This window comes from Pteronotus mesoamericanus, unplaced genomic scaffold (assembly GCF_021234165.1).
Source record: "Pteronotus mesoamericanus isolate MK-2021 breed Mesoamerican mustached bat unplaced genomic scaffold, CSHL_Meso_final contig_94, whole genome shotgun sequence".
NCBI lineage: Eukaryota > Metazoa > Chordata > Mammalia > Chiroptera > Mormoopidae > Pteronotus > Pteronotus mesoamericanus.
The window spans coordinates 44,491,133-44,515,445 of NW_026555285.1; the positions used below are offsets into that span (position 1 = coordinate 44,491,133).

General features: G+C 47.1%; 1 protein-coding gene across 2 annotated transcripts in view; it reads right to left on the minus strand.

The window, feature by feature from the left end:
* Positions 1-15,489, minus strand: part of ABCC4 (ATP binding cassette subfamily C member 4 (PEL blood group)) — a 221,064-nt gene extending 205,575 nt beyond the window's left edge. For both annotated transcript variants that reach the window (XM_054586476.1, XM_054586475.1), the window contains exon 1: positions 15,262-15,489. In XM_054586476.1, the coding sequence (XP_054442451.1) occupies positions 15,262-15,338 (77 nt within the window). In that variant the 5' untranslated portion in view covers positions 15,339-15,489. The remainder of the gene's footprint in view (positions 1-15,261) is intronic.
* Between the last annotated feature and the right edge of the window lie 8,824 nt (positions 15,490-24,313).

A 24,313-nucleotide genomic window follows, 5' to 3' on the forward strand; every position in this document is an offset into this window, starting at 1 on the left:
TTCCTTCTCCTTTACTCCTCAGCTGTGATTTGACTGGATTACCTACACAGTTAGGTGAGACCACGCCACACTGAAGGGGCAGAGATGTGTGCCACTCGCACGGAAGACCCAGGCCTTAGAACTGTGAGCACACCTCCCCCACACTGTCCTCTTCCCAACCTGAGAACCTGGACAAGGTGGCAACCCAGCTTCAGCCAAGCAGCCCACGACCGGAGCCTGGCCTAGGTCCATGCCCACAACGCACCTGGAGATCCTGTTAACATGCAAGTTCTAACTGACTAAGTTTAGGATAGGGCCCGAGACTCTGCATTGCTCCCACAGCTGAGTGATGGCCAAGTGCCTGGTCCGCACACCACACCTGGGACAGCAAGTGTCTAGGCAGAACCACCCACCAAAGAGGGCGGTCACATGATGAGCAGTGGAAGACACCGGAAAGGACCCAAGCAGAAATAGCCGCCTGACTTTCTCACGTGACCCGTAACACAGTTTAACTTAGACCTATGATTAACTCCAGTGTTAACGTGCAGCTAGCAAACGAATGCAGGCACAGCTGCAGAAAGATTACTTAAGTGCGCACAACGTGATACGAGCTGGCTGGGTTCTACCAGAAACAGGATCTGCCACCCTGAGTCAGAGACGGGGCTATAAACAGTGATATCTCCCCAGCCAGTCACTGGCACAGCACGGAAACGGTGACGCTGGCCTAGGAGCAGAGGGCAGGAAGGTCACACGCGGGCCCTGGGTTCACACAGGCCACTGCCCACCATGCTGCTCTTCCGTGGAAGCCCATGCGGAAGTTGTTTACTCTCCCAGACCACAGGTAGGGCTAAGAGGTCATTAGTCTCTAAACCCTCGGCAAGGACTTGAATCCCCTCGGCCCTCGCTGCCCTTGCAGTCCGGTGTTTACACAGCCTGCGCACGGACAACACTGTGTTTGTCCCAGATCTGCAGGAAGCGAAGGAGACCTTGGCAGTCACCCCCAAGGACACGCAGAGACTTTCTGGTTTGCAGTGGAACTTTCTTGGGTTAAGGCTGAAGTTTACTTAATTGTATGTTCCTTTCCTATTTACATAACAGACATGAGGCCTAACAGAAACAGAGAGCTCAGTGTGACTCCGCTTCATGTGAGGCTGGATTCCCTGGGCTTCCATCCCCATGAGCCAAATGCCTGGGGAAGAGGCTGACCACCCACAAAACCCCCAGCCTCCCAAGACCGGACTGCAGGCATGGCCCGTGAACTCGAAGAAAAAGCCCCTTGACTTTGAATCCATGAGAAATCTAAACCATTGGATGTACTCACAGAGGTACAGGATGATTAAGCTCAAGCACCTGAGATGGAAAACATTCTCAAAGGCAGAGAAAAAAAGCACTTTCCAGCCCAGCCTCCACTGAAAGTACCATAAATTTCAGAGTCACACATGAAATCTGCATCAGTCCCCTCTACTTTTGGTGGACCATAAGCTCCACGACAACATGGGTTGTCTCCGCTTATTTTACTTCCCTAGAGTGCCCAGTATAATAAAAATATATGTGCTGGACAAACCTAAATACTTGCTACTTGACACAAAAATAATACATCAAGCCCTGGCCAGGTGGGTCAGTTGGTTGGAGTGTCATCCCATGCCCCAGAAAGTTGCAGGTTCGATCCCCGGTCGGGATGAGCGCAGAACACAACGAATGGATGTTTCTGTCTCATTCATTCATTCATTCTCTCTCTCTCTCTTCCCTCCCCCTCTAAAATCAATAAACATACCCTTGAGTGAGGATTGAAAATAATGAGAATGAGAATACATCAAATATGTGACTGCACTTATTTTGTACCCTCAAAACACAAAACAAAGATATTTAGCTATAAAAATTCAAGGAGATGAATCTATTGCAATCAATTCATTCTCCTCATTGAAAAGGAATTTATTCAGAACACGTCCCCGCATGTGGCATCTCCTCGCAACTTCCAAGCCTTTATTTCCAGTGTCCAAACAGAGAGCACATGTGCTACGAGTCTCGGACGTTTTCTTTTCCTGATAATCCTTTCGGCTTTGACAGTCCAGGGGAGAGAATTCCAGCGTACAGTTCCACCTTGCCCAGACTCTTTGCCACTCTGCCAACTTGGCTCAGGCCTAAGTCCTGAATAACATCCTCTGTTATTGCTTCCTCCTCTTCCTGGTCCCGTCTCTCAGGGTCAACACTCTTCGTGTCTCCCTCCCATAGTCCAGAGGTGTCTTCAACTCCCTGGAGGGGCAGGTCACTGAAAACACAGAAAGTTGACATGAAAGGCAACACTCCCCGGAAGGTAGCGCTGCTTCACTCCCTTGTGGTCCATGGAGCACTGAGGATCCAGAGACGTCGCTTTCGCCCCATGGAACGTCTTGCTTTCTCCAACGCCTCTTGCAAACGGCTCCTGGTTTTTCGCAACACGCCTGCTTCAGCTGTTCCTATTTCTCCCCAAGCTCCTCCCTCCTCTGGCCTGGCCACCAGATTTCTCTCTCTGTCCTCATACGGCAACATGATGCTCTATAGCGTCTCCTGTTACCACCATAACTTTTAACATTTAAGGTCCCACGGGAGCATTCTGACAGAGACGTCAGCTCCTGGCCAAGGACGCCCTAAGTGCCAATATTATTTTTTGGCAAATTGTGTAAGGTTCGGACGAGGTAAAGGACAGCTGGTGACACTGCTATGGTTTTACTGCGAGTAAAGGTTAAATCTGTTGAGCCGAGTCTTTCATTTAATTTTAATGATGTCACTGCCCTACATTCCTTTTTTTAAAAATATTTTATTTATTTTTAGAGAGAGGGGAAGAGAGGGAGAAAGAGAAGGAGAGAAACATCGATGTGAAAGAGAAACATCGACTGGTCACCTCTCGCATACACCCCAACTGGAGACCAAACCCACAACCCAGGCACGTGCCCTGACCAGGGATCAAACCCGCAACCTTTCACTCTGCAGGATGACAATCAACCCACTGAGCCACACCCGTCAAGGTGCCATCCTGCATTCTTAGAAGAAAAAGGCAAAAGGGTTACATTAATAAGTATGACTTGAGTCCCTATTTCTGGTAAATACCCATGAGCTAATAAATAACTGCAGTTGCTTAAGGTCCATAAACAAAGTATCCCCAAGGCCTCAGAGCCCCGAGGCAGGACTGAAGGTGTAACAGGAAACCCCCCAGCACCCCTGCTGGCCTTGAAAATAGGAAGCCATGCTTCCACACCAAATTAGTCCTTCTTTATAACCATCCCTCCCTTCTCTCTCCTAGGCAACTGGTTAGAGCCCTCAGCAGAGACTCCAGGCTTAGAATGTGGAATCTGTCAGCTACAGTCTGATGAGCAAAAAACAATTTGTACCTAAACATATAGGACCAGGATACTAAGTTTTATACACAATACTGAGAACAGCGGTTTAACATGATTAACGCCAATTTAAAATAGAATAACCTTTCTCCTGTTCTCCAAAATTAAGGAGGAAAGCTAATTCTAAGTCACACACTTTTCTAGTTGGGCAATACTATGTCCATGGGACAGAGTTTAGGAACATTCCAGCTGAACCACTTCCTTCTTTGAAGCATTAGGTCAACTGTGAACGTAGGAACCCCCAGCTTGGGTAGCTTCATGTTCAGAAAGAACAAAAACATTCTTTGAAAAGCCTCTGTACATAGTCTATTAAAGGGCTTATTCGGTCAGAAGTAAATCAAGAGAAGGAAAACTCTACCGTGCACCCTAGGACCTGTCAAAACAGCTTTCTTAATAATCTTGGTATCGTCTCCATTTGCTTTAAAAAATATTTCCTCTAACCACAAAAGCATGCAGAGGTGAAAAAATAAAATAAAAAGCAACTGCAAACAACAAATTTATATCAGACAGCAAAAAGAATGCTGCGTAGGCATGTTTTACAGATGGCCCATCCCTCCCAGCTCCATGCCTGCCTCACTCCACACAGTTTTAAACCAACGCCAGTCCCTACTGCCATTGACAGGCTCATCCAAGTCCTCCCGAAAAACCCCTCTGTTCCTCGCCCTCTGTGGAGGTCACCTCATCAGAAGGAAGAGGGAGGACGGAGGGAAGACAGACCACCCTGCACCCGCACACCCCAAAAGGGTTGCGAACAGTGAAAGGGCCACCCCCCAATATCCAGCCGTGTAACCCAAGGGCTGCCTCCTCTTTCTCCCTCCAAAGAGGCCGGAGTCAAGTGCGACCTTCCCCCCTCATCCCCGGGAAGCATCCCTCAAACACAGCATGTAACACCTTACTGATTAAAAAAAAAAAACTCAACAACAGAAATCGTAATATTCACTAGTTCAAACCAACTCATAAGCCCTTGCCCGCCACGCAACAGGAGGCAGACTCCTAGGTTCTAAGCCCAGACGGGGCGGGGGGGGGCCCTCTTTAATGGAGCTCACATTTAGGAAGGGGAGAGAGAAGACCAGCAAACTAAAAAGGCAGGTTCAAAACAAGGGTATCGACCACAGGAAATAAAGCAGGGAGACTTGGCTGACAGTGCGCGAGGCTACTGGGTACGGGGTGACGGGGCAGAGCTCCCGGACAAGGTCTGACGCAGCCCAAGACTCAGGAGCCTAGAGTGGGGTCCAGCAAAGGGAACGGCCAGTGCAGAAGGCAGACGCACTTACGGAACAACCCTGAAGTGGGAAGGCCTTCCCTCTAGATCTGCAGAGATCGCAAGGTCCTGGAGGAAAACCGCCAGCGTGGCTGACATCTTCCATCCACCCCGCAGGGCACACACCAACGTGTTCGACGGACGAATTAAAAAACTGGCTCGGGCTGGAACTGGACCGAGATCACACACTGTTCCTCGGCCACGTTGGAGCTGCCCCTCAGCCTCTGCCTAGTTTAGCAGACTCCCCTCCCCCAGCCCACCCCAAAAGCACCTGCATCCACTGATCACAACTCGCTACCGCGATGCAGCACTGGGTCATCTCGCAGCCCTTCCAGCCTCTGCACCCAGGGCGTCCCTGGATCCTGGAAAGCTCCCAGGGCCCCCCCCCCAACTCTGGCTTTCTGTGCAACTCGCTCTCCCAGCCTCACACTTCTCAAGCTGGCTCGACCCCCATCCATCTTCAAGAGACCCCTTCCGCTCGGGTCCCTCCAGCCACATGAACTGGACCACAAACGAGAGACATGCTCAGTAACTGTCACCGTTCCCCACCCCCCGCTCCCACAGCCCGGGAACCACTCAGCCCTGCCTCCCACCGCCTGGCCTTCTGGGTGCCACCCCAAGAACCACACGCTCTCCCTGTAGTTTTCACAGCCATCATCTTCCATAGAGAGCACAGGTCAGGGGTTATTTCCTGAGGACACCTGGTGAAGTGGGGGTAGTAGCAGGTGCTCACGCGCCATGACTCCCGATAAAAGCTTAGCGAATACTGACGGCACCTGCTCCACAGTTCCTGCCCCCGCTCCATGGCGGGGGGGCGTGGAGGGGGCATGGATTTATGGAATAGGAACATCAGCCCTGCCCCCCTCTATACACTAAGTTGTTTTGCTTTGGGCATGACATTTAACCTCTGTGCCTCAGTCCCCTCAGCTGGAGGCGATGCGCGTGCCCACACTTGGCAAACTGTTTATAAATGTTAATCACGGGCACGGTCACGCCCTACCTTGCTTATGGGAATTCGCTGAGAAGGTAAAAAACTGATCATGAAAGTGTCAGCAGGTCCTGGAGTGGTCAGAAAGGCTGTGCCCAAGAGGACAGGTCACTGTCTCTGACCTCAGAGAGGGAGGGGAGCTGAGGGAGAAAGAAGCGGGGAGAGGGGGCCAGGGCCTCCCCCGATGATCAACCAAAATCTTCAAAAATCCCCCAATGTCACCGTGCATGGATTTTTGTGAAACCAGCGGGGAAGGAAAAAGAAGGGGGACAGAGAAGAGAGAATTCAGAACACAGGAGACTCGGGAGGCAGAAAGAGGCCTGGGGAAGTGAGCAAGCCCAGCGCCGGCAGGAAGTGGGGGCCAGGACGGCAGCAGCCGCCTGCATTCCTGCCCTGTGGCTGCCGCCCTGGAGGGACACACTAGCTCGCTGGGGCCCACGCCGCTGCTCGCGCTCGCCCGGTCGGCCCTTCCGTATACGGGGTGCTCCATCAGTGTTCGTGCTCAGCTCTTCCTTCCTTAAAGTCCTCGCCAGGAATTCAATCTAAATATGGGAGCCGGAGGAAACCACAGAAGGGCTTTGAACCAGACCCTCGTACGACCCAGGGCTAGGCCGCTTCAGCCGGCCAGGGGCTCCGTTTTCTGCCTGTCACCAGCTCCCTGACAGCAAAACTTTTTCTAAGAGGATGAGCCTGCGGTGACAGGGAATGGGAATAGCCTGCCGGACACACTGCCTTTTCCACAGCCCCGGTCGGTAATAGCTGCTCTTTGCTCACTTTGTTCTGTCCTCTGTAGGAACGCCAGTTCCCAGAAATCAAAGGCGATGAACTGCCCTTTTCTAAGTCCCTGAGGGGGCTGCTCTTCAGGACTCCTTCCTGTTGCACCTCATCCTTCCTGGAGGGCCTCTTAGAAAATGTGCCTCCCTTACAGGAAAGAAATCCCTCCCAAGGAGCTATGCAAATGAGGTTGCAGCCTTGTGGAATTTCCCTTCCAAAAACTTCAATTCACCTTCAGAGGGGCCCTTAGGGAGCAGAAGGAGAGGGGTCCTGAGCTGCCTTACTCTGAAGGGACTAATCTTCTCTTTAAAATTTCTGCCTTAAGGAAAAATCTGAACTACAATATACGAAAAGGAAAGGAGAGTTTCAGTTTGCCTGAGAGAACAATAAAGTCACTTTTTTTTTTTTTTGCTATTAATACAGCATACACTAAGGACTTCTATGGGGTTTTCCCAAAAGCAAAATAATTTGATAAATGTGCATGCAGACTGTAAAAGAGAAAGTTCACAGGATGAGTGTGAGTTCCCTCAGAGGCTGAACGAGCAGAGCAGCCTACACTGAGCAGCCTTATGCCAAAGACGTACCGCCTGCAGCTGCGGCACCAATGGCAACCATGAGCGAGCTCCAGGGTGTGGCAGAGATACGCCCCTTTTTATTACAAAATCATAAGCACGTAATTCTGTAACAGAACACCACACTCAAGCACACCATATGCCATTTTAGAGGAAATGCTCAAATTGCTGTCCATCTCGTGCGAGACAGTCACGTACCCTACCAACCACACTCGGGCAGGCCTCACTTCTGCCGGACCGTGTATCTTCAATCGCAATGATTATAGTTGGACTGTCCAGACTGCCAGCCTAGGGAGACCACTCTCCTCCTACATAAAGCACTCTGGCTGGTTTATGGGGATGGGCTCCCCATCGAAAGGGTTTTAGGGATTCTACCTAAATTTAAAAAATAGGAGGCAGCAGGTCTTCTACGAGCAGGGCAACTAGGGGTTGAGGCTGTGGAGTCAGAATCCTTGGCAAGTGCAGTCTGAGAGCAAACTCCTATACAAAGCAGCTCTGCTCAGCGACAACCAGCAGCAGCAACTCCAGCAAAGATGTCTACCGGGCATGTGGGTGTCGCAGCTGCTGGGGCTGTGGTAACCAGGTGCTGCAGACGCTGCACTTCAACGACAGATTCATTCTCAGGGCTCTGCAGGCTGGACGTGCGAGATCCAGGTGCATGGGCGAAGGAGGGGAGATGCCGGGAGAAGCTGACTTGGGCAGCTTCAGCCACACCGCTCCGCTGCGACAACTGCTTTTGCAGGTGACTTCGGAGGAGGCAATAATACTGCCTTACAATGTTCAACGTGCTTCCACTGATAGTGACCCAGCTCTTAGTACAAATCACATTTCTCTTTGTTGCCTCCTTCTTCTTATTAGATTCTAATTTCTGCGGCAGAGTTACTAACAGGTCGCTTCCCCACTCATTCAACACTACAGTAGTTCCATGTGACCTCCCTGCTGACTTGCCCCACGTGATTGTAAGTGGGGGAGGAAAGGAAGTGGATAGGACTTTATTAGTTCATCACACTTAAAATGCAAGTTTTGGAACACACCTGAGTAGGTTTAATTTTCCCAACTTGCAGAAGAGGATCCCAAGGCCCAGAGTGATTAAGTGTCTTGCCCAAGGCCCCAACTAACCAGTGCAAGATCAAGGACTAGGCCCTGGATCTTCTGGCTCCGGTCTGACGTGCTCTCCATACTACCCAGCTTGCCCCTCTCTAAGGGGGAGGTGTCACAATTCCAAATTAGCAAAGGGGTTACTGAGAGCGTCCAAGGATGAGAATCTCCAAGGTCCCGGCACAGAGCAAGCCCCCTCCCTCGCCAGTTACCTGCCGAGTCCCCACGGGGAGGAATCAGCCCCGCTGTGCCAGCTCTTCTCCTTCTTTGAGAGGAACCTGAAAAGACTAAAGTAACAGCTTAAAATCACTGAATGCACCTACGAAGTGTGAGATGCGCAACCAGGTGCTGAGAGATCAAGATGTGAAAGACACTGGTTTCTGCCCTCACAGAGTTAACAATTTAGACTTTTAAAAAGTCACATGAACAAAGACTTAACACTTAAAAAAAAAAAAGACATAATAAAAGAGTGAATTTTGCAGTAATCCCCCATATCCATGTACTGAGGGCCAAATACACAGCAGTCAGTTACAGGTGCTCTACCAGGTAGCATCTACGAAGAACGCATCCCCTGCTTTACAGCTGACCACACTGTGCTGCTCAATGAACACTCGGAATTCATATAAATGCCACATTCAGATTCTGTGACACTGAGACCCCTCCAGGACCAGGGTAAAGTTTGAGGGCATTGATAAATCTCCTTTTTACTAATTTAAAATAGGACAGACATCTCTCCGAAGGGGAGGGGGGAGGGGGCAAAGGAGGGAGAGGGAGGGAGAGAGAGAAAGGAGGGTGCTCACTGCCTACCTGGTAATGGTGAAAGGTGACTTCAACAAGAGACATGAAAAAGAAGTAGCCAATTGGGTTTTTTATATCATCTGTCAAAATGAACAGGAATAAAAAAGGGGTTTGGGGATACACCCCAGGGACTGTGAGGTCAGTTGAATGTATGTCCAATACGACTCAACTGTCAGCATTGCTATCGATGCCCAAATTTGATCTCCAGCCCCGACTCCTTCCCTGAGCCCCTGATTCATGATCAGTTGCCACCTCAAACCCTCCAGCTGAATGTGTAGCAAGCATCTCAGATTTAACATGGTCAAAACCTAAGCCCTGGTCTTCCCTACCCGTTCCTCCTGCAGGCTCCAGCATCTCACCCAACGGTGACTCCATCCTTCCAGGTGCTTAGGCCAAACCTGAGCACGCAACTTTGACTCTCTCTTCCTCCCAAGTCCCACAGTCTGTCTAGCACCAAACACCCTCAGCTCCACCCTCAAATAAGCTCTTCCCTGAACCCAACTACTCACGACTCATCACGCCCACGTAAACAGCCTATTCCTTCACTGCCATGGCTTTTATGATAAAGACAACACATTCACTCTTTTACTCGACCAACCAACGTTCACCTGTCAGAGCTACAGCCGGGCAGACGCAGGGCTGCGAGCACCGCCGGCGTCCATGCGTGCAAGGATGTGGCTGGGACCCCAGCTGGGGCCTGCGACCTCCTAGGAATGAGGCTCCTGACAAGCCGCCCTGCCTCCCTGTGCTTGCATTTCCTCGTTTTTGAAATGAGCATTGACAGGGTGCCTCCCTCAAAGGATTGCTTGAGGACTGAGAGAGACATTCCAGGTAAAACAGTGAGCAAAATTCTGAGCCCACAGGAAGCATTCCATAGATGGCAGTGCGTATCAGCACTGTTCTCGAAATCGATCCATCTCTGAGGGCTACCGGCCTGTGTGAGTGCCCTTGAAGTGATTTAAAACACAGATCCCCACCTCCGACCCAGACCAACCACAACCAGAGTATCTGGGGGGAGGGAGGGGCGGGGGTCTGCGCCTGCGATTTTAACAGCATACCAGAAAATACTGCTGAAATAGGTAAACATGAGTTTTAACATCTGAAGAAAATACTAAGCTTACTCTCCGCTAACCTCCATTTTCAGCTATTTCTATGTACGTAATAATACGGGCATACCCAGAGATATTGTGGATTCAGCTCCAAACCACTACAATAAAGTGAGCCGTAATCTTTCGGCTGGTGGGGGGCCTTGCCTTCAATTCATAAAAAAAAAATGCACCACCACCCCGGCTGGTGTGGCTCAATGAGTTGGGCATCACCCCACAAACCGAAAGGTCACCAGTTCGAGTCCCAGGGCACAGAGCACATGCCTGGGTTGCGGGCCAGGTCCCAGGTTGGGGGCGTGCAAGAGGCAAGCAATCGCTGTTTCTCGTCTTCTGTTTCTCCCACACTCCCCCTCTCTCTAAAAATAAATAAATTAAATCTTTAAAAAATACGAAGATTTATAAATGCAACACCTGGGCAGCGCGATAAAACAGGGTATACCTGTGCAGATAAAGAGACCTTATACGGATTTATCTGTAAATGGCTCTAACACCTACCTTCCTGTCTTCAGACATCCCCTGGCCAAAGGAGGATCTGCCTCGGTCTGTGTGAGCTGCGTTCACTGTCACTGCCCGTCTTCCCATTTGAAGGCTCAGAGATCACTTGCATGGAGACACACAGTGTCTTGCAGGGCAGAAGGCAAGACCTGAGTCCATCCTCTTCCCAAGCCCAGCCTCTCCCACTGCTGCTACTGGCATCTACCTGGATGCCATTCATTGGCACAGAAACACAAAACACCTGCAGGAGCTCGGCGCTCACCCGAAGACGGGACCCACAGAAGCCTCCTCATGGTACGAGGGGCAGGGTTCCCAGGTCCCACGGAACAGTGACAAAGGGACAGTCAGGATGAAGGCTCAAGGAGCCCCTGTGCTCCGCTTCCCACAGAGCAGGTGTCCCCTGGGAGATGCACAAGGAGAGAGGGGAGCCCCCTGGAGGGGTGAGAAGGGCAAATTATCCACGTGACACATCTGAATCGTCGCTAGTTTCCACCTCCCCGGCCACCCCAATGTGGGACTATATAGACAAAATTTTAAAAATCAAGAATAAACCATAGGAGATAAAATTAGAGATTTTGTTACACTGTTTATTTCACTGCAGGGGCTTAGTAGTAAATTTTAATACACTTCTGGGGTGTTCCACATCTTCCTTGGGTTGGATTTATTGTATAAAATTGCCAAAACTCATCCAATTAAACCTTAAGAAAGCAGACCAGGCTGAGGCCAGAGAAAGAGACCTAGAAAGCTTCCCCAGCCTCAACCTACATTTGGATTTCCAACTGTTAATAAAGAACAGGCCTGACCAGTGTGGCTCAGTTGGTTGGGCTTTGTCCCTCAAAGCAAAAGGTCGTCAGTTCAATTCCCGGTCAGGGAACATGCTCGGGTTGCAGGTTCAGTCCCTTGTCGGGGCATATTTGAGAGGCAACGGATTGATGTTTCTCTCTCACATCAACGTTCCTCTCCCTCTCTTTCTCCCTCCCTTCCCCACTCTCTAAAAATAAATAAAGTCTTTTTTTTTTTTTTTTAAGAAAATAAAGAACAGCAGCAAGGAGATTCACACACGAGATATTCTGAAAAGGGTGCAAAAGTCCTAGCTTAAAAATAAACATTTCTATGCATTCATGACCAATATACAGCGGGCCAAACGCGGCCACCCTCTCCGGGCCATCCCAGCACTCAGCCGTCCGCGTTGCGTCCCCCCCATGTCATCAGCTTCCTCTGGGAAGAGTCCCCAGAGAGTGTGTCCTGACACCCGCCGCGGTTTCCACAACAGTGTCTGCCCTTCGGGGGAGCCGGTCAGGGAGGCAGGACTTAACCACTGTCGGAGGGGCCACAGGCCCCTGGCCCCAACCTCCCTGAACCCCCATCTCTGAGAACAGGTCCTTTGCTGCTAAGCCACAGCCTGCACCCCCAACCTGCTGACCTCGGGGATGAGGGTGGGCAGAGGGTTACAGAGCACAACACACACACACACACACACACACACACACACACACACACTGCCCAGCAGGAGAGATGTCACGGGGGAGAGTCTTGGGGGACATGGGCAAGCTCGTGCCCAACAGGACACAATTCACAAGCTTTGCCACTGATTTCCAATAATGGGAGAAAGGAAGAATTATTCAATAACCACGATGGGGAAATGGCCCCTTTTGGCAAAATATGAGGCCTCCCTTATATCAAACAGCACAAGAAATTCTAGCTGCCGTCATTGTTAGAAATGAAACAAGCAAGCTCAAAGAAAATACTAAAGGAGATTTAGACGGCGCTGGGATTTTTAAAAAGATACACTACAAAAGCAACAGGGGAAACCAAAAAGAAAAGCTCAGTATAATTAGTGATATATACATTTTAAAACCTCTGAACTAATTTAAGGGACAAATGAAAATCCGGAAAAATATTATAAGCCCTAGGACAAGTTATTTCGTAAGTGTCTCATAGGGGAAAAAAAAAATCCGTTAATAATTGAAAGAAATATAAATGGTCAACAGACACAAAAAAGTTCCATCACAAAAATTCAAATAAATTCAAATTAAAACACATTATTTTTAACCTTTGTACTTACAAAAAAATTTAATTCAGGTGCAAGCTGACAATGAAGTCAGCACATGAACCTCTGTTAAGAGGGGAAATTGGCCATATCCTATTGGAAAACAATTTGGACTTTCACTAGTTACTCTATTTCTAAGAATACAGAAAAAGGAAAGGCAACAAAAATATATAGACATGCATATACATTACATCATAATACATAGAAACAAACTGTTTTCAACAAAAGTGAAACTGTAAAACGGCAATCCTTAAATAGCATGTTTTGAAGATTATTTCATGCCGCATAAAGAAATGTTAACCATAGGAAATCAAGGGATCAGGATAGAAACTAGTTTCATAGAAAAAAAAAAAAAATGTGTGTGTACGCACAGGTGCACCTAAGACACCACTCCAGCATCAGCAGGTGTACTTGTGTCATAGAAACAAACCATCCTTACTCCCTTCTGCTCTGTCTGTAGTTTTCAGTTTCTTCCAGAAACAGAACAAAATATATACTCTTTTCAAAAATCCTCAACAGTTACCAAACAGCCAATAATGTACTACTCCTGTTAGACCCTCAAGTTCAAAATGTGCTGTGAAAACACCAAGACCCTAGTGAGCTAGTCACGGGCATCTTCCAGATTAAGTAGCTACCAGTTCATAAGCTTAGAAAGCAGATGAAATTTGAGAAGTTGAAGGCTCAGTCATTCTGTACAAGGTGGGCCTTGTTTCCTGGCGGCACTTCCTCCTGGCTGAGCTCATTTCCACTCTCCTGCCTGCAGCCAGAGAGGCACACGAGAAAACCACCCAGGTGTCCCAGACTTAAAAATCACTCAAACTGCAGGAGGTAAATACATACAGGATGGCAACTGTGGCCAGCCACTGACTTCACAAAGACTGGTCCCTTCTTTAAAACTGGAACACTGGAATGCCAGTGGGAGGAGTGGCTTACACTGCCAGCCAGTCTCAACTCTGTCAGAATCACCTGCCACACTGATTCAAACCACCCCCCGCCCCCCCTTCTCTAATTTTACAAAACTGATGTGGAATGGGTGGTGAACCTGCATTTCTAACAAGCTCCCTGATGACCTGTACCTGCCACACTTTGAGAACAGCTGCCCTAAGGCATGATAACAGGTGTTTCCTGTGGAGGATCTCCAACAGCGAGAGCTTTAGGAAACGCGCCAGCGGACAAGAACACAGGTGCGTTTAGAATAGCCTTCCCCATGCATTTAGGAACAGGCGTCCCAACAGAAGCAGCTCAGAACCAGGCAGCCTGGGTAGCTGCCTGTCTGGGCTTCAGTGCCTTCAGGAGTAAAACAGAGATAACACAGTTGCTCCTTCCCCTCCAGCCGGAAACCGTCCACGGAAGCCTACTCAAGTCATCCCTGAGAAGTCCTCGCCTCCCCACTGCCATGTACAAACGGTTCCAAAATCCACAAGTAGCCAGTGCTTCCAGAGTTCCTTGCCCTGCCTAAAGTTAAAAAGATGTTTGCCTACTTCATTGTAACTTATGGTAACCGCAGTCATATTCCTTGTTCTTCCCGCCTTTCATTGAGAGGAGGGCCACCAAAGAGCCAAGCGCTGTTCCCACAATGAATACACCACAACCAAAACAAGGGCAGAAGCACTCATCCCTTTGGAATGCCTTAGGTTTTCCCATTAACAATACACGAAAAAAGGAGGGGGGGGGTAATATCAGAATAGGTGGGAAAGATGAGAAGAGTGTTACAGTGGAGAAGCAAAAGATCTACCAACCAACCCAGTGTGATTAAAATCCCAAGGTTCACTCCCACCTGATTAGAAGTCCCAGGTGCTAGATGGAAAACTTAGCAGCTTCACTTCTGTGGGCTGTTTTTCACCCGTGTTTCCTCCCAGTTCAGGGACCCCTCAGTGATTTTAGAACCCTGGGCACGACCGCCCGCATCAAGATCCTGGACTGCTTCCCTAAGAGCTGGAGCCCCCTCCCTGACCTATACCCAAGCGTAGACCTCAAAAGTGGAAGTGGAAATATTCGCAGTAGGAAAACGGCTGGTCAACGTACTCCAGTCACGGCTGTGTGTGTCCCAGGCATAAGCAAACCGTGTTCAAGTGTTCCCATTCATCACATAAATAAGAGTGGTTTCTTACCCACGTGAAATTGGCCACAGCTAGCGACCAGGACTTGCGGTGACAAAGAGGAAGGAAGAGTGAGAGGGAGCGTGAGGCACAGAGATAGGATCGCGGACACACAGGGAACCCGGCAGACTTGCAACTAGGCTGTCACACAGGGAATGGAGGAAGAGGTGGGGACACTACTGGATCTTGGGCACCAGTTAGGCTTTGTCTAAAATTAGGTAAAAACAAGCTGTTCATAAGCTTCTTGCTTAGAAAGAAAAGGGCGCGGCTTTAGCGCAAAATCGCGAATCCCTGAGCGGTAAGAGGGAAACCGACTAAAGGTGGCGAGGGGGGAGATCCACTCCGTTCTCCCACTGGGCAACCTCCGTTCTCCTCTTCCCGGGCCCTGGAGGCTGGCGGGGCCGCGAGCAGCAAGGCAGGGAGCCGCTGCGCCGCCGCCGCCGCCAGGTCCCCGGATCGCCCTCCGCGCCCTGCTCCCACCCACCCCACGCGCCCGGGCGCAGTTGGGGACCACGCGGCCGGCGTGGGACGGCCCCTCCTGCAGCCAGAAGAATGGGCAGCACGCGCTGCCGCTCCCAGACTGAGTCTCCCACGCCCGAAGAGACCGGCAGCATCAGGCACGCGCCGAGCAGCGGCGGGGGGTCGCAGCTCGGGCCGGGGCGCTCACCAGAAAAACACGCGCGAGCAGAGGTTCGCGCCCTGCAGCGGATTGGGCTTTTTCGCCTCCGGGTACACCGGCAACATCTTGCCAGCCGGGCGGCCGAGAGCTGGGGTGGCGCTGCTACTGGCGGCGCGGACGCGGATGCTGCAGCTCCGGCAGCCACGCCGGTCCGCTCGACTGGAGCCGAAGAACCACCCGCTTCCGGACTCGCAGGGCTGGCGGCCCGCCCCGTCCCCGCCCCCACCTCCCGGGCCGAGCCGCCTCGGGGAGGCCCGCTGCGCGGCGCCGCCGGTCCTTGCCGCCGCCGCTCTTGTCGCCGCTGCCCCCGCCTGAAGCCGGGAATCGGGAGACGCGAGGCGCCCGGGTCCGCGGGAGGAGTGGGGTGGCTGGGCTGACGCTGCCGCCAGCCGGGCGTAGGTGCACACGAGGCCCGGCGCCGAGGCCCCCACGTGCTCACAGTTGGCCGCGCACTTGACCTAAGCTCGCACAACGAGCCGAGGCACGGACCCAACAATGGAGAGGGGGAGGTGCCGGCTCTGCGTGCCCTTCCAACCCAGAAACGCCCCCTCGCCTGCGACTTTCCGAAGCTGCGAGACGCCCGAGCCAGCGCCTTCTGGGCTCGCTGCCCTTATCAGGACCAAACAAGAGTGCCCTGGGAGGGCCTCCAACCTGAGGGAGAACATTTGACCTCGACAGCAGCGGGGTTTAGCACAGATTATCTTTGTAGAGCCACAACACCTAAAGAAAGCTAACGGAAGATTAGAAGAACTCAAGAATTTGGAAGATGGAAAGCACACTGTCTTAGGGGTGGGAGGAGGGCAGGGTTTTGGCATCTGACATGTTGCATTATACAGGGACCACTCTGAGCTCTCTGCTACCCTCACAGATCGGGAAAGAAATATGGAGAAAGAGAGAATGCCTTATGATTTCTTTCATCATGTTCTCAGAACCTAGCTGAGTAACAGTGGCACAGGGAACAGGTGTCTGAACGCACATTATGCGCATTTCTGGGGACCTTACCTCACTTTTAACGGTAATAACACCTGAGTCAAGAAGGTATTATCCCTGCTTTACAGATGAGAAAAGTGAGGCTCAAGGACAAGACTTCCCAGGGTCTTAGAGGCAGTAAGTGATGAAACCTGATTGAGACTCAACTCAGAGGAAAGCATGGCCTGTCTTAGTGATGGATGGTCAGCGTGCATGAAAGTGCCTGGCCCACACCACCAAGACACAGAGTTGAAGCAGCTCTACCTAATACATAGAAACAAACAGAGGGAGGCTGCCAAAATGAGGAGACGAAGAAACGTGGCCCAAATGAAAGAGCAGGTCGAAACTCCAGGAAAAGAACTAAACGAAATGGAAATAAGCCATCTCTATCAGATGCAGAGTTCAAAACACTGTTTATAAGGATACCCAAGGAACTTAGTGAGGACCTCAGCAGCATAAAAAGACCCGGTCAGAAACAAAGGGTACACTAATTAAAATACAGAAAAATTTACAGGGAAACAACAGTAGAATGGATAAAGCCAAGAATCAAATCAATGATCTGGAACATAAGGGAGCAAAAAACAATCACGCAGAACAAGAAGAAGAAAAAAGAATCCCAAAAAAATGAGGGTAGTATAAACAGCCTTTGGCATAACTTTAAGAGATCCAACATTCACCTCAAAGAGGTACCAGAAGGAAAAGAGAAAGAGCAAGAAATTGGAACTCTATCAGAAAAAAATAGTGAAAGAAAACTTCCGGAATTTGGTGAAGGAAATAGACACGAAGTCCAGGAAGCACAGAGAGTCCCAATTACGATGGATGCAAAAAGGCTCACCCCAAGACACATCATTATTAAAAGGCCAAAGGTTAAAGATAGAGACTCTTAAAAGCAGCGAGAGAAAAGTTAGTTACCGCAAGATTGCCAGATGGGAGCGGGGAGCAGGAGAATGGGTGAGAGGTGAGGGGACTAAGGAGTACAAACAGTATAGTTACAGGATAGCCGTGGGGGTGTAAAGTATGGCATAGGAGACAGAGCAGCCAAAGAACAGTCATGACCCATGGACATGAACGATGGTGGGGGCATTGCCTGAGGGAGTGGGGGTGCTGGGTGGGGGGGCAAAGGGGGAAAAATCAGGGCAAGTGTAGTAGCATAATCAATAAAATATAATTTAAAAAGGAAATAAAAAGAAAAGTGCCTAGAAGGCACTGGTTGAATGAATGGAGACCTGAATGAACAAAATCCTGGATTTGCACTCGTCAGCCTTCAGTTATTTTGTCCCCAGCAGTTTCTCATCTGTTGAACCATAAAAAAGAAAGAGCAAAGGATACAGGTTCATGGTGTTTACAAGATTACTTCATTATTCTCTGATAATTACCCATGTACCTCGGCTAGAATGGTGTTAATAATGGCTTTAAGTTTTTGTTATGCAAGGTGAATATGTTCTATGGAACTGGTTTACAGCAATGTGACTATAGTTCACAATATTGTGTATTTGAAGTTTCCTAAGAGAGTCAATGTTGAGTGTACTCAACATTAAAAAAGGGAAAATGGTTAAGACGTTAAGTGATGGATATATTGACTGGCTTGGTTGTGACTATTTCATAATGTAGATGTATAGTGAGTCATGAGGTTGTATATCTTAAATATATACAATGTTTAATTGTCAGTTATACCCCGATGAAGCTGTTTAGAGGATATTCTTGAGCTGGAATATGGAAGCCAAGGAGCCAGCTTTGTGTACCTCTCAGAGCAATAAAACCACCACCATCAACAAACTCCTTGGCGTTGGATAAGATAACTTAGGGGGAAGGAGTAGGTTTCAAAAAGAAGGAGAGAGTACACTTCTTGGATTTTCTTAGTAAGCGAGGAAAGGACACAAGGCAAACCTCAGCCCCAAGGTTAGGAGAGAGGCAGCTGAACCCATAGAGTCCCAGCTTCCTGGACCACAGGCCACCAAAGGAGCCTGTGCTGGGGAGCGAAACTTGAACTGTAATTGATGAGCTGCTGGCAACTCAGTGTAGACAAGTCTCAGAATTAAAAACTCCCCGCGGGAACCAGTCATGGGGGGACACCACAATAGTGTGAGATTTAACTCCAGGAGCTCCATTAGGTTCCTATAGTAAATATCAGAGAAAAATTTCCTCAGGCTCCCTGCAGGAGGAGGGAAAAAGAAGTCATTAAGAAATATTGCAGGTTCTTGAATAATATTCCATTATAATGATGAGATGCTGTAGGGAAGGAACTGTTGCTTGTATCAATCAGCCTACAATAAAATTGGTTTCCCCATATGGCACGTTTTGCTTAAAGTTGAGAACCTATCCAATACATTAAGTGGGGACTTACCATATAGTTCTTCAACCAGACCTGCCCTCGGGAAACCAGTTAAGCAAAGCCTACCCTGTGGGAGTATTACCTGAGCCTGACTCACCTGGGGAAAGAAAATTCCCAGCCCCAGCTGGCTCTCACCATCTGTCCCACACATGGGAGTGAGAGAAGGAAGAATGAGAAATACTTAGGAAGTTCCCCGTCCAAAAGGGCTCACTAACAGATTGGGACCTAATCGTTGTATGACTATAGAACTGCCTTCCCTACGTCTCAACAACACATTACAGAACGCCCCTTTGCAGCAGTTCCTTCAATATAGCACATCGTGTCTGGATGTCAAGAAAAAAATTACAAAGCATATGAAAAGGCAAAAAAAAAACAAAAAAACACAACACCACAATTTGAAGAGACGGTGCAAAAGCATGTTGGGATTATCAGACCAGGAAGTTGAAACAACTATGATTCATAACCTAATGGCTCTTTTGGAGAGAGCAGACAGCATGCAAGAACAGCTGGGCAATGTAGCAGAGAGATGGAAATCCTAAGAAAGAACCAAAAAGAAATGCTGGAGACAAAAAGCGCTGCAACGCAAATGAAAATGCCATTGATGGGCTCATTAGTAGCCTGGGCAGGGGAAGGAATCTCTGAGCTTGAGGATCTACTGATAGAATCCGCAAAGAACAAAAGGTAGAGAACAGAGACTAAAAAAACAGAATATCCAAGGGCTGTGAGATAGCTACAAAAGCTACAACAGATGCATAAACAGAATGCCAGAAAGAGAAGAAAGAGAGACAGGAACAAGGAATATTTGAAACAGTAATGACAGCATTTTTCCAAACTAATGGCAAACACCAAATCATAGACCCAGGAAGCTCAGGAAGCTCAGAGGACACCAAGCAGAATAAATGCAAAAACAAAACCAAACCAAACCTACACCTAAGCATATCATTTTCAAACTACAGAAAAATACCTTGCCTATAGAGGAACAAAGATAAGAATAACATCTTGTTCTCCTCGGAAACCATGTAAGCAAGAAGAGAATGAAGTGAACAATTGGAAGTGTTGAGAGAAAGAAACCACAGGCCTAGAATTCTGTCCTTAGTGAAATAATCTTTCAACAGTGAAGGAGAAATAAAGACTTCCTCAGACAAACAAAAATTGAGGGAATTTGTAGCAAGCAGGCCTGCCTTGCAAAAAAAATTTAAAAAAATACTGCCTGGCAAAAAATGTAAAAGATGTTTCTTAGAGAGAAAGAAGACAATATAGGTCAGAAACTCAGGTCAACATAAAGTCAGGAAGAGCATCAAAGAAAAAGTGACAGGACAGTAGCTCAAGAGGAACAGATAAAATGTATGGCAAACCTTGAAGAAAGTCCTTTCGTGGGGGCGTGGTGATGAAAGCAAGAGAGAAATTGTGAGGACTTCTAGCAGAGAGAGTTATTTGGCTCTGCCTGCCTTTTCTGTTCCTTTACTTGCCTTCCATGACAACCACATGTTGCCTGTCCCCTCACCTGTGGGCTCAGCGTCAGCCAGTTTTAGGCTCGTGCAGTGACTCATGTTGTCCACACTGATGGCAAATACCTTCTTTTGACTTAACTGCAGGTGCCTTCTGCACCTAGCATTTGACTCTCCCCGAGCTCTGGTAATTAAGGATATTCCGTTTTACTGTCTGCATTGGGTTTCACTGGACGCTGCCTAGGGATGTTTTTTTACTACTGACCACAGTCTGTCAGACAGAGGAACCAAGATGAGTTGGTCGTTTTGCGTAAGAAGCAAGTAGGAAATTGCAGCTGACCTTTGGCCCAAAGGAAGTGTGACCCTTTTCAAATGAGCTACTCTGTAAGGATGACATGGGACATTTAATCCCATGTCATGTATCTATGCAAAGGTCAAAATTAAACTAGGTGGTACAGCCTGCTAGTATCCATTGAGAGACGCCACTCTCTAAATTTAGACCTGTCACCGACTGGTGTGTATATGCGTACTTTTGTACTTTTTCATTTTTCAACAGCCAAGCTACTTGTCTTTTTTTCTTTTATCTCTTCTTTCCTTTTATATATATAATAGGAAAAAAAGATATATAGATATACATTTATTTTAGAGCAAGAGAGGGGAAGCGAAGAAGAGAGGGAGAGAAACATCGATCAGTTGCCTGTTGTATGTGCCCCAACCATGGACCAAACCCGCAGCCTAGGCATGTGCCCTGACCAGGAACCGAACCAGCAACTCTTCATTTTGCAGCACGACTCCCAAAAAACTGAGCCACACTGGTCAGGGTGTAAGTCTTTACTCATTAATCAAGACAGTCTAGTACAAACAGGGTGGAGCAAAAGCAGGTTTATACTTGTGAGTCAGGATAAAACAGAGTTTATTCTTTTATTATCATTTATTAATTGTTGTATCATTTCCCACAAGAACAGCCGCAAACCTGCTTTTGCCCCTCCCTGGGTTTGTGTGCCCCGGGGACCCCAGCCTTTACTCTGCTGTCATCAAGCCACTTTGCTTATTTCAAACTTACACTTACACGTGGCAACTGAAGATCAAGCATTGCCGTCCATCTCTGCCTATCAGTCAACTTGTCCAGTTTTTATCAAACAACCATTTCTATACTGTGTTGACACCTGTCTGTAGATCCATCTGAGTGTTTTATTACACTGTCCTGCGTTGTTTACAATGAGTAAATGAAAGATGGAGAAAGTTAATATGTTAATATTAGCAATCATGTAATAAAGGCAAAGATGACGAGAACATGAAGTGGACCATAAGAAGTACCTCTTTAGTTCGGTTTGCATGCATATGGGAAGTGAGCTAGTTGATTATAGGCTTAATCCTGAAGGAAAGAATTTTTTAAAAAATCTATGAAATACTTATCGCAGCTTTATTCATAACGGCCAAAGCTTAAAAGCAACTAAGGAGTTCTTCAGTAGGAGTATGGATAAATAAACCGTGGTACACTCAGGCAATGGAATATTAATCAGCATGAAAATTAATGAGCTTCCAAGCCAAGAAATGACATGGAGGACACTTAAAAGCATATTATGAAGTCCAAGAAGCCAATCTGAAAAGGCTATGTGCTGTATGGTTCTAACTATAGGACGTTCTCAAAAAGGCCGAACTATGGAGATGGGAAAAAGATCAATGGTTGCCAGGGGGTGGAGGGGGCGATGAGGGATGAATCGGTGGAATACAGAGGCTTTTCAGGACTACGAGAATACTCTGTATGTTATCATAATGACGGAAACGTCATTATATATTTGTCCAAACCCATAGAATACACATCAAGAGTGGACCCTAATGTAAACTAGGGACTTTGGGTGACTACTATGTGTCAATGTAGGTCTATCAATTGTCCCAAATGCACCACTCTGGTGCAGGGTATTGACAATGGGGGAGGCTATGTGTGTGTTTAGGGCAGAAGGTATATGGAAAATCTCTGTTCCTTCCCCTCAAAAAAAGAAAAATAAGAAAAGAAAAAAATCTATGGAATACTAGTACGATACTAGAGAAGATTATAAAACCAAAAGATGAAGTATTATAATAGAGGGAATGGAGAGATTTTTAAAAGTTATAGATTGAGATTGCATATCAATAAAGTATCCCATTGATCCCTCAGAGAATTTTACAAGCTAACACATCATCTGATAGAGATAAAGCTTTTTTCTATTCAATCGAAGTAGAAGGCCAGACAGCCTTTCTTTCATCAATTTTTTAAAAATAATTTATAAAACACTACCAAAATTATCATTATTATCTCCTTTTCATCCCTCGCAAATTACTATCAGCAGGTCCATTTTTCTTCATTAAATTTTTTTTTTTCTGTTTACAAAATGTGACTTCGGTTAAACTAAGAGAAATGGAATTTGAGTCACCGACCCTGAGAAGAAATACACCTGTCCAAAAAGACTCCTTGTGGTTTACTGGGCCCAGAATTACAATCGGAGTCCAGCAGCCATCGCGTACTGGGGGCCCCCCATCCTTGCCGCAGTTCGGGGAAAGGCCAGTGGCTGGGCTGCCAAGCCTGCCCTGGGGCCTGGCAGACTCGCCAGATCCTTACAAAGAAGGGCCTGCAAACCTATTTCAACTAGTGGGCTGACACCTGCCCAGTCCAATGAGAGCTGCACAGCTGTGTCTTCATTTGCATCTTCGTTCACCAATCAGAGCAGCTCCATAACCACCAATCAGGACAGTGCTATGTTGATCAAACTGTGCACATTTGGATTCCTCATTTGCATAAAAATAGACCAATTAGGGACCAGGGTGGGCACTTTACACAAGGAGGCTTCCCCTTTGGGGAGGGTGGGGCACACTTTTGTTTCCTCCAGAGATTAGGTTTTCCTGGTTTGCAAACTGTTTTACCTGAATGAAGTCTCCTTTTACTGCACCTGGGGGCTCTGGTTGGCAATGGATTGGTGGCAATGACCCTTTGTTGACAGAAATAAAAAATAAATTTATGAAGTTAATTTTCACTGCATGTTATGAATATTTAACCTTTGTTTTGGATTTTCATAGATGTATTATATGACTAAAAGCTAAAGTACTCTTTCTGTACACAAAGAATTTAAAATTGTTTTTTGTTTTCCATGAAAAGAATTCCCTTCATCACCTTTAGATATTTTACTCTCAATTGTACTCTCAGAGAAGCTATATGTGTAAAAGTAGCAAATATCATCAAAGTGGAATGTATGTTTCATACTCTCCTGGATTTTACAAACTTAATCTGTGTCTTCAATTCCTATCCTTACAGTCACACCTTTGGGTTAAGGCTTTTAGTATAATGTGGACAACAGAAATAAAATACATTATGTTTCAATATTAAAACAAAAAATGTTAACTGTTTTTGATGGGCATTTTTCTAAAATATATTGCTGATGTCCCTTCATTTTTAAGCATATGCAGACCTTAATTACAAGTGTCATTATTTATTTGGTATCATTACCAGCATATATTACCATATTTTGCTGTGTATAATGTGCATTTTGTTGCCCAAATTTTTGAGGGAAAAATAGGGATGCACATTATACAGGGGTAGTACCTGAAATAACTGTATCTGTTCTTGTGTTTTATAATTATTTGTTACATAAAATTTCTTGTACCATAGTATGTTCAAAAATAAATGCTAAAATTCCTTTATAATACAAAAAACAAGAATCTAAATACAAATGAATAAAAAATTGAATTAAAAAATTAAAATGAAAGATTTTTTTCCTGAAAGCTTGGGCTAAAAACGTGGGCATGCATTATACATGGCAGAATACAGTATTTTTCTATTTGGTACAATATTCTTGGGACCTAAAGAAAAATAGTTGTAGGGGTTCATGGATCTACTTACATATATTTAATATATAACTATTTAAACTTTTTAAATTTCATGTCTGCCTTTCTTTTTTTTTTCTTATCTTACTATTTACTACTTTTAAAGAGGCTTATAAAGTAAAATTGAATGGGCTTCACATAAGGAGCTGAGGACCTATGCTAGGAATAATAATGCTAGCATAGCGTGAGTTCGTATTTGTAATTTCGTCAGCTTAAATGCCCCTTGGTCTCTGTTGTTTCTGTGAGACTGAAGGTGTCCAAAGAACGGCAGCTGGGGAAGTACATGTTGTCATAGTGTGCGTTGGTCCACTAATGGCTTTATATTAAGCATCCTTGAATGATAAGTAAATTTTTCCTCTTTTTTAAGTATGAAACATTTCAAGAATGTGAAAAAATACCCCAAACTTTACTTCTATCTCAAAAAAATTTATAT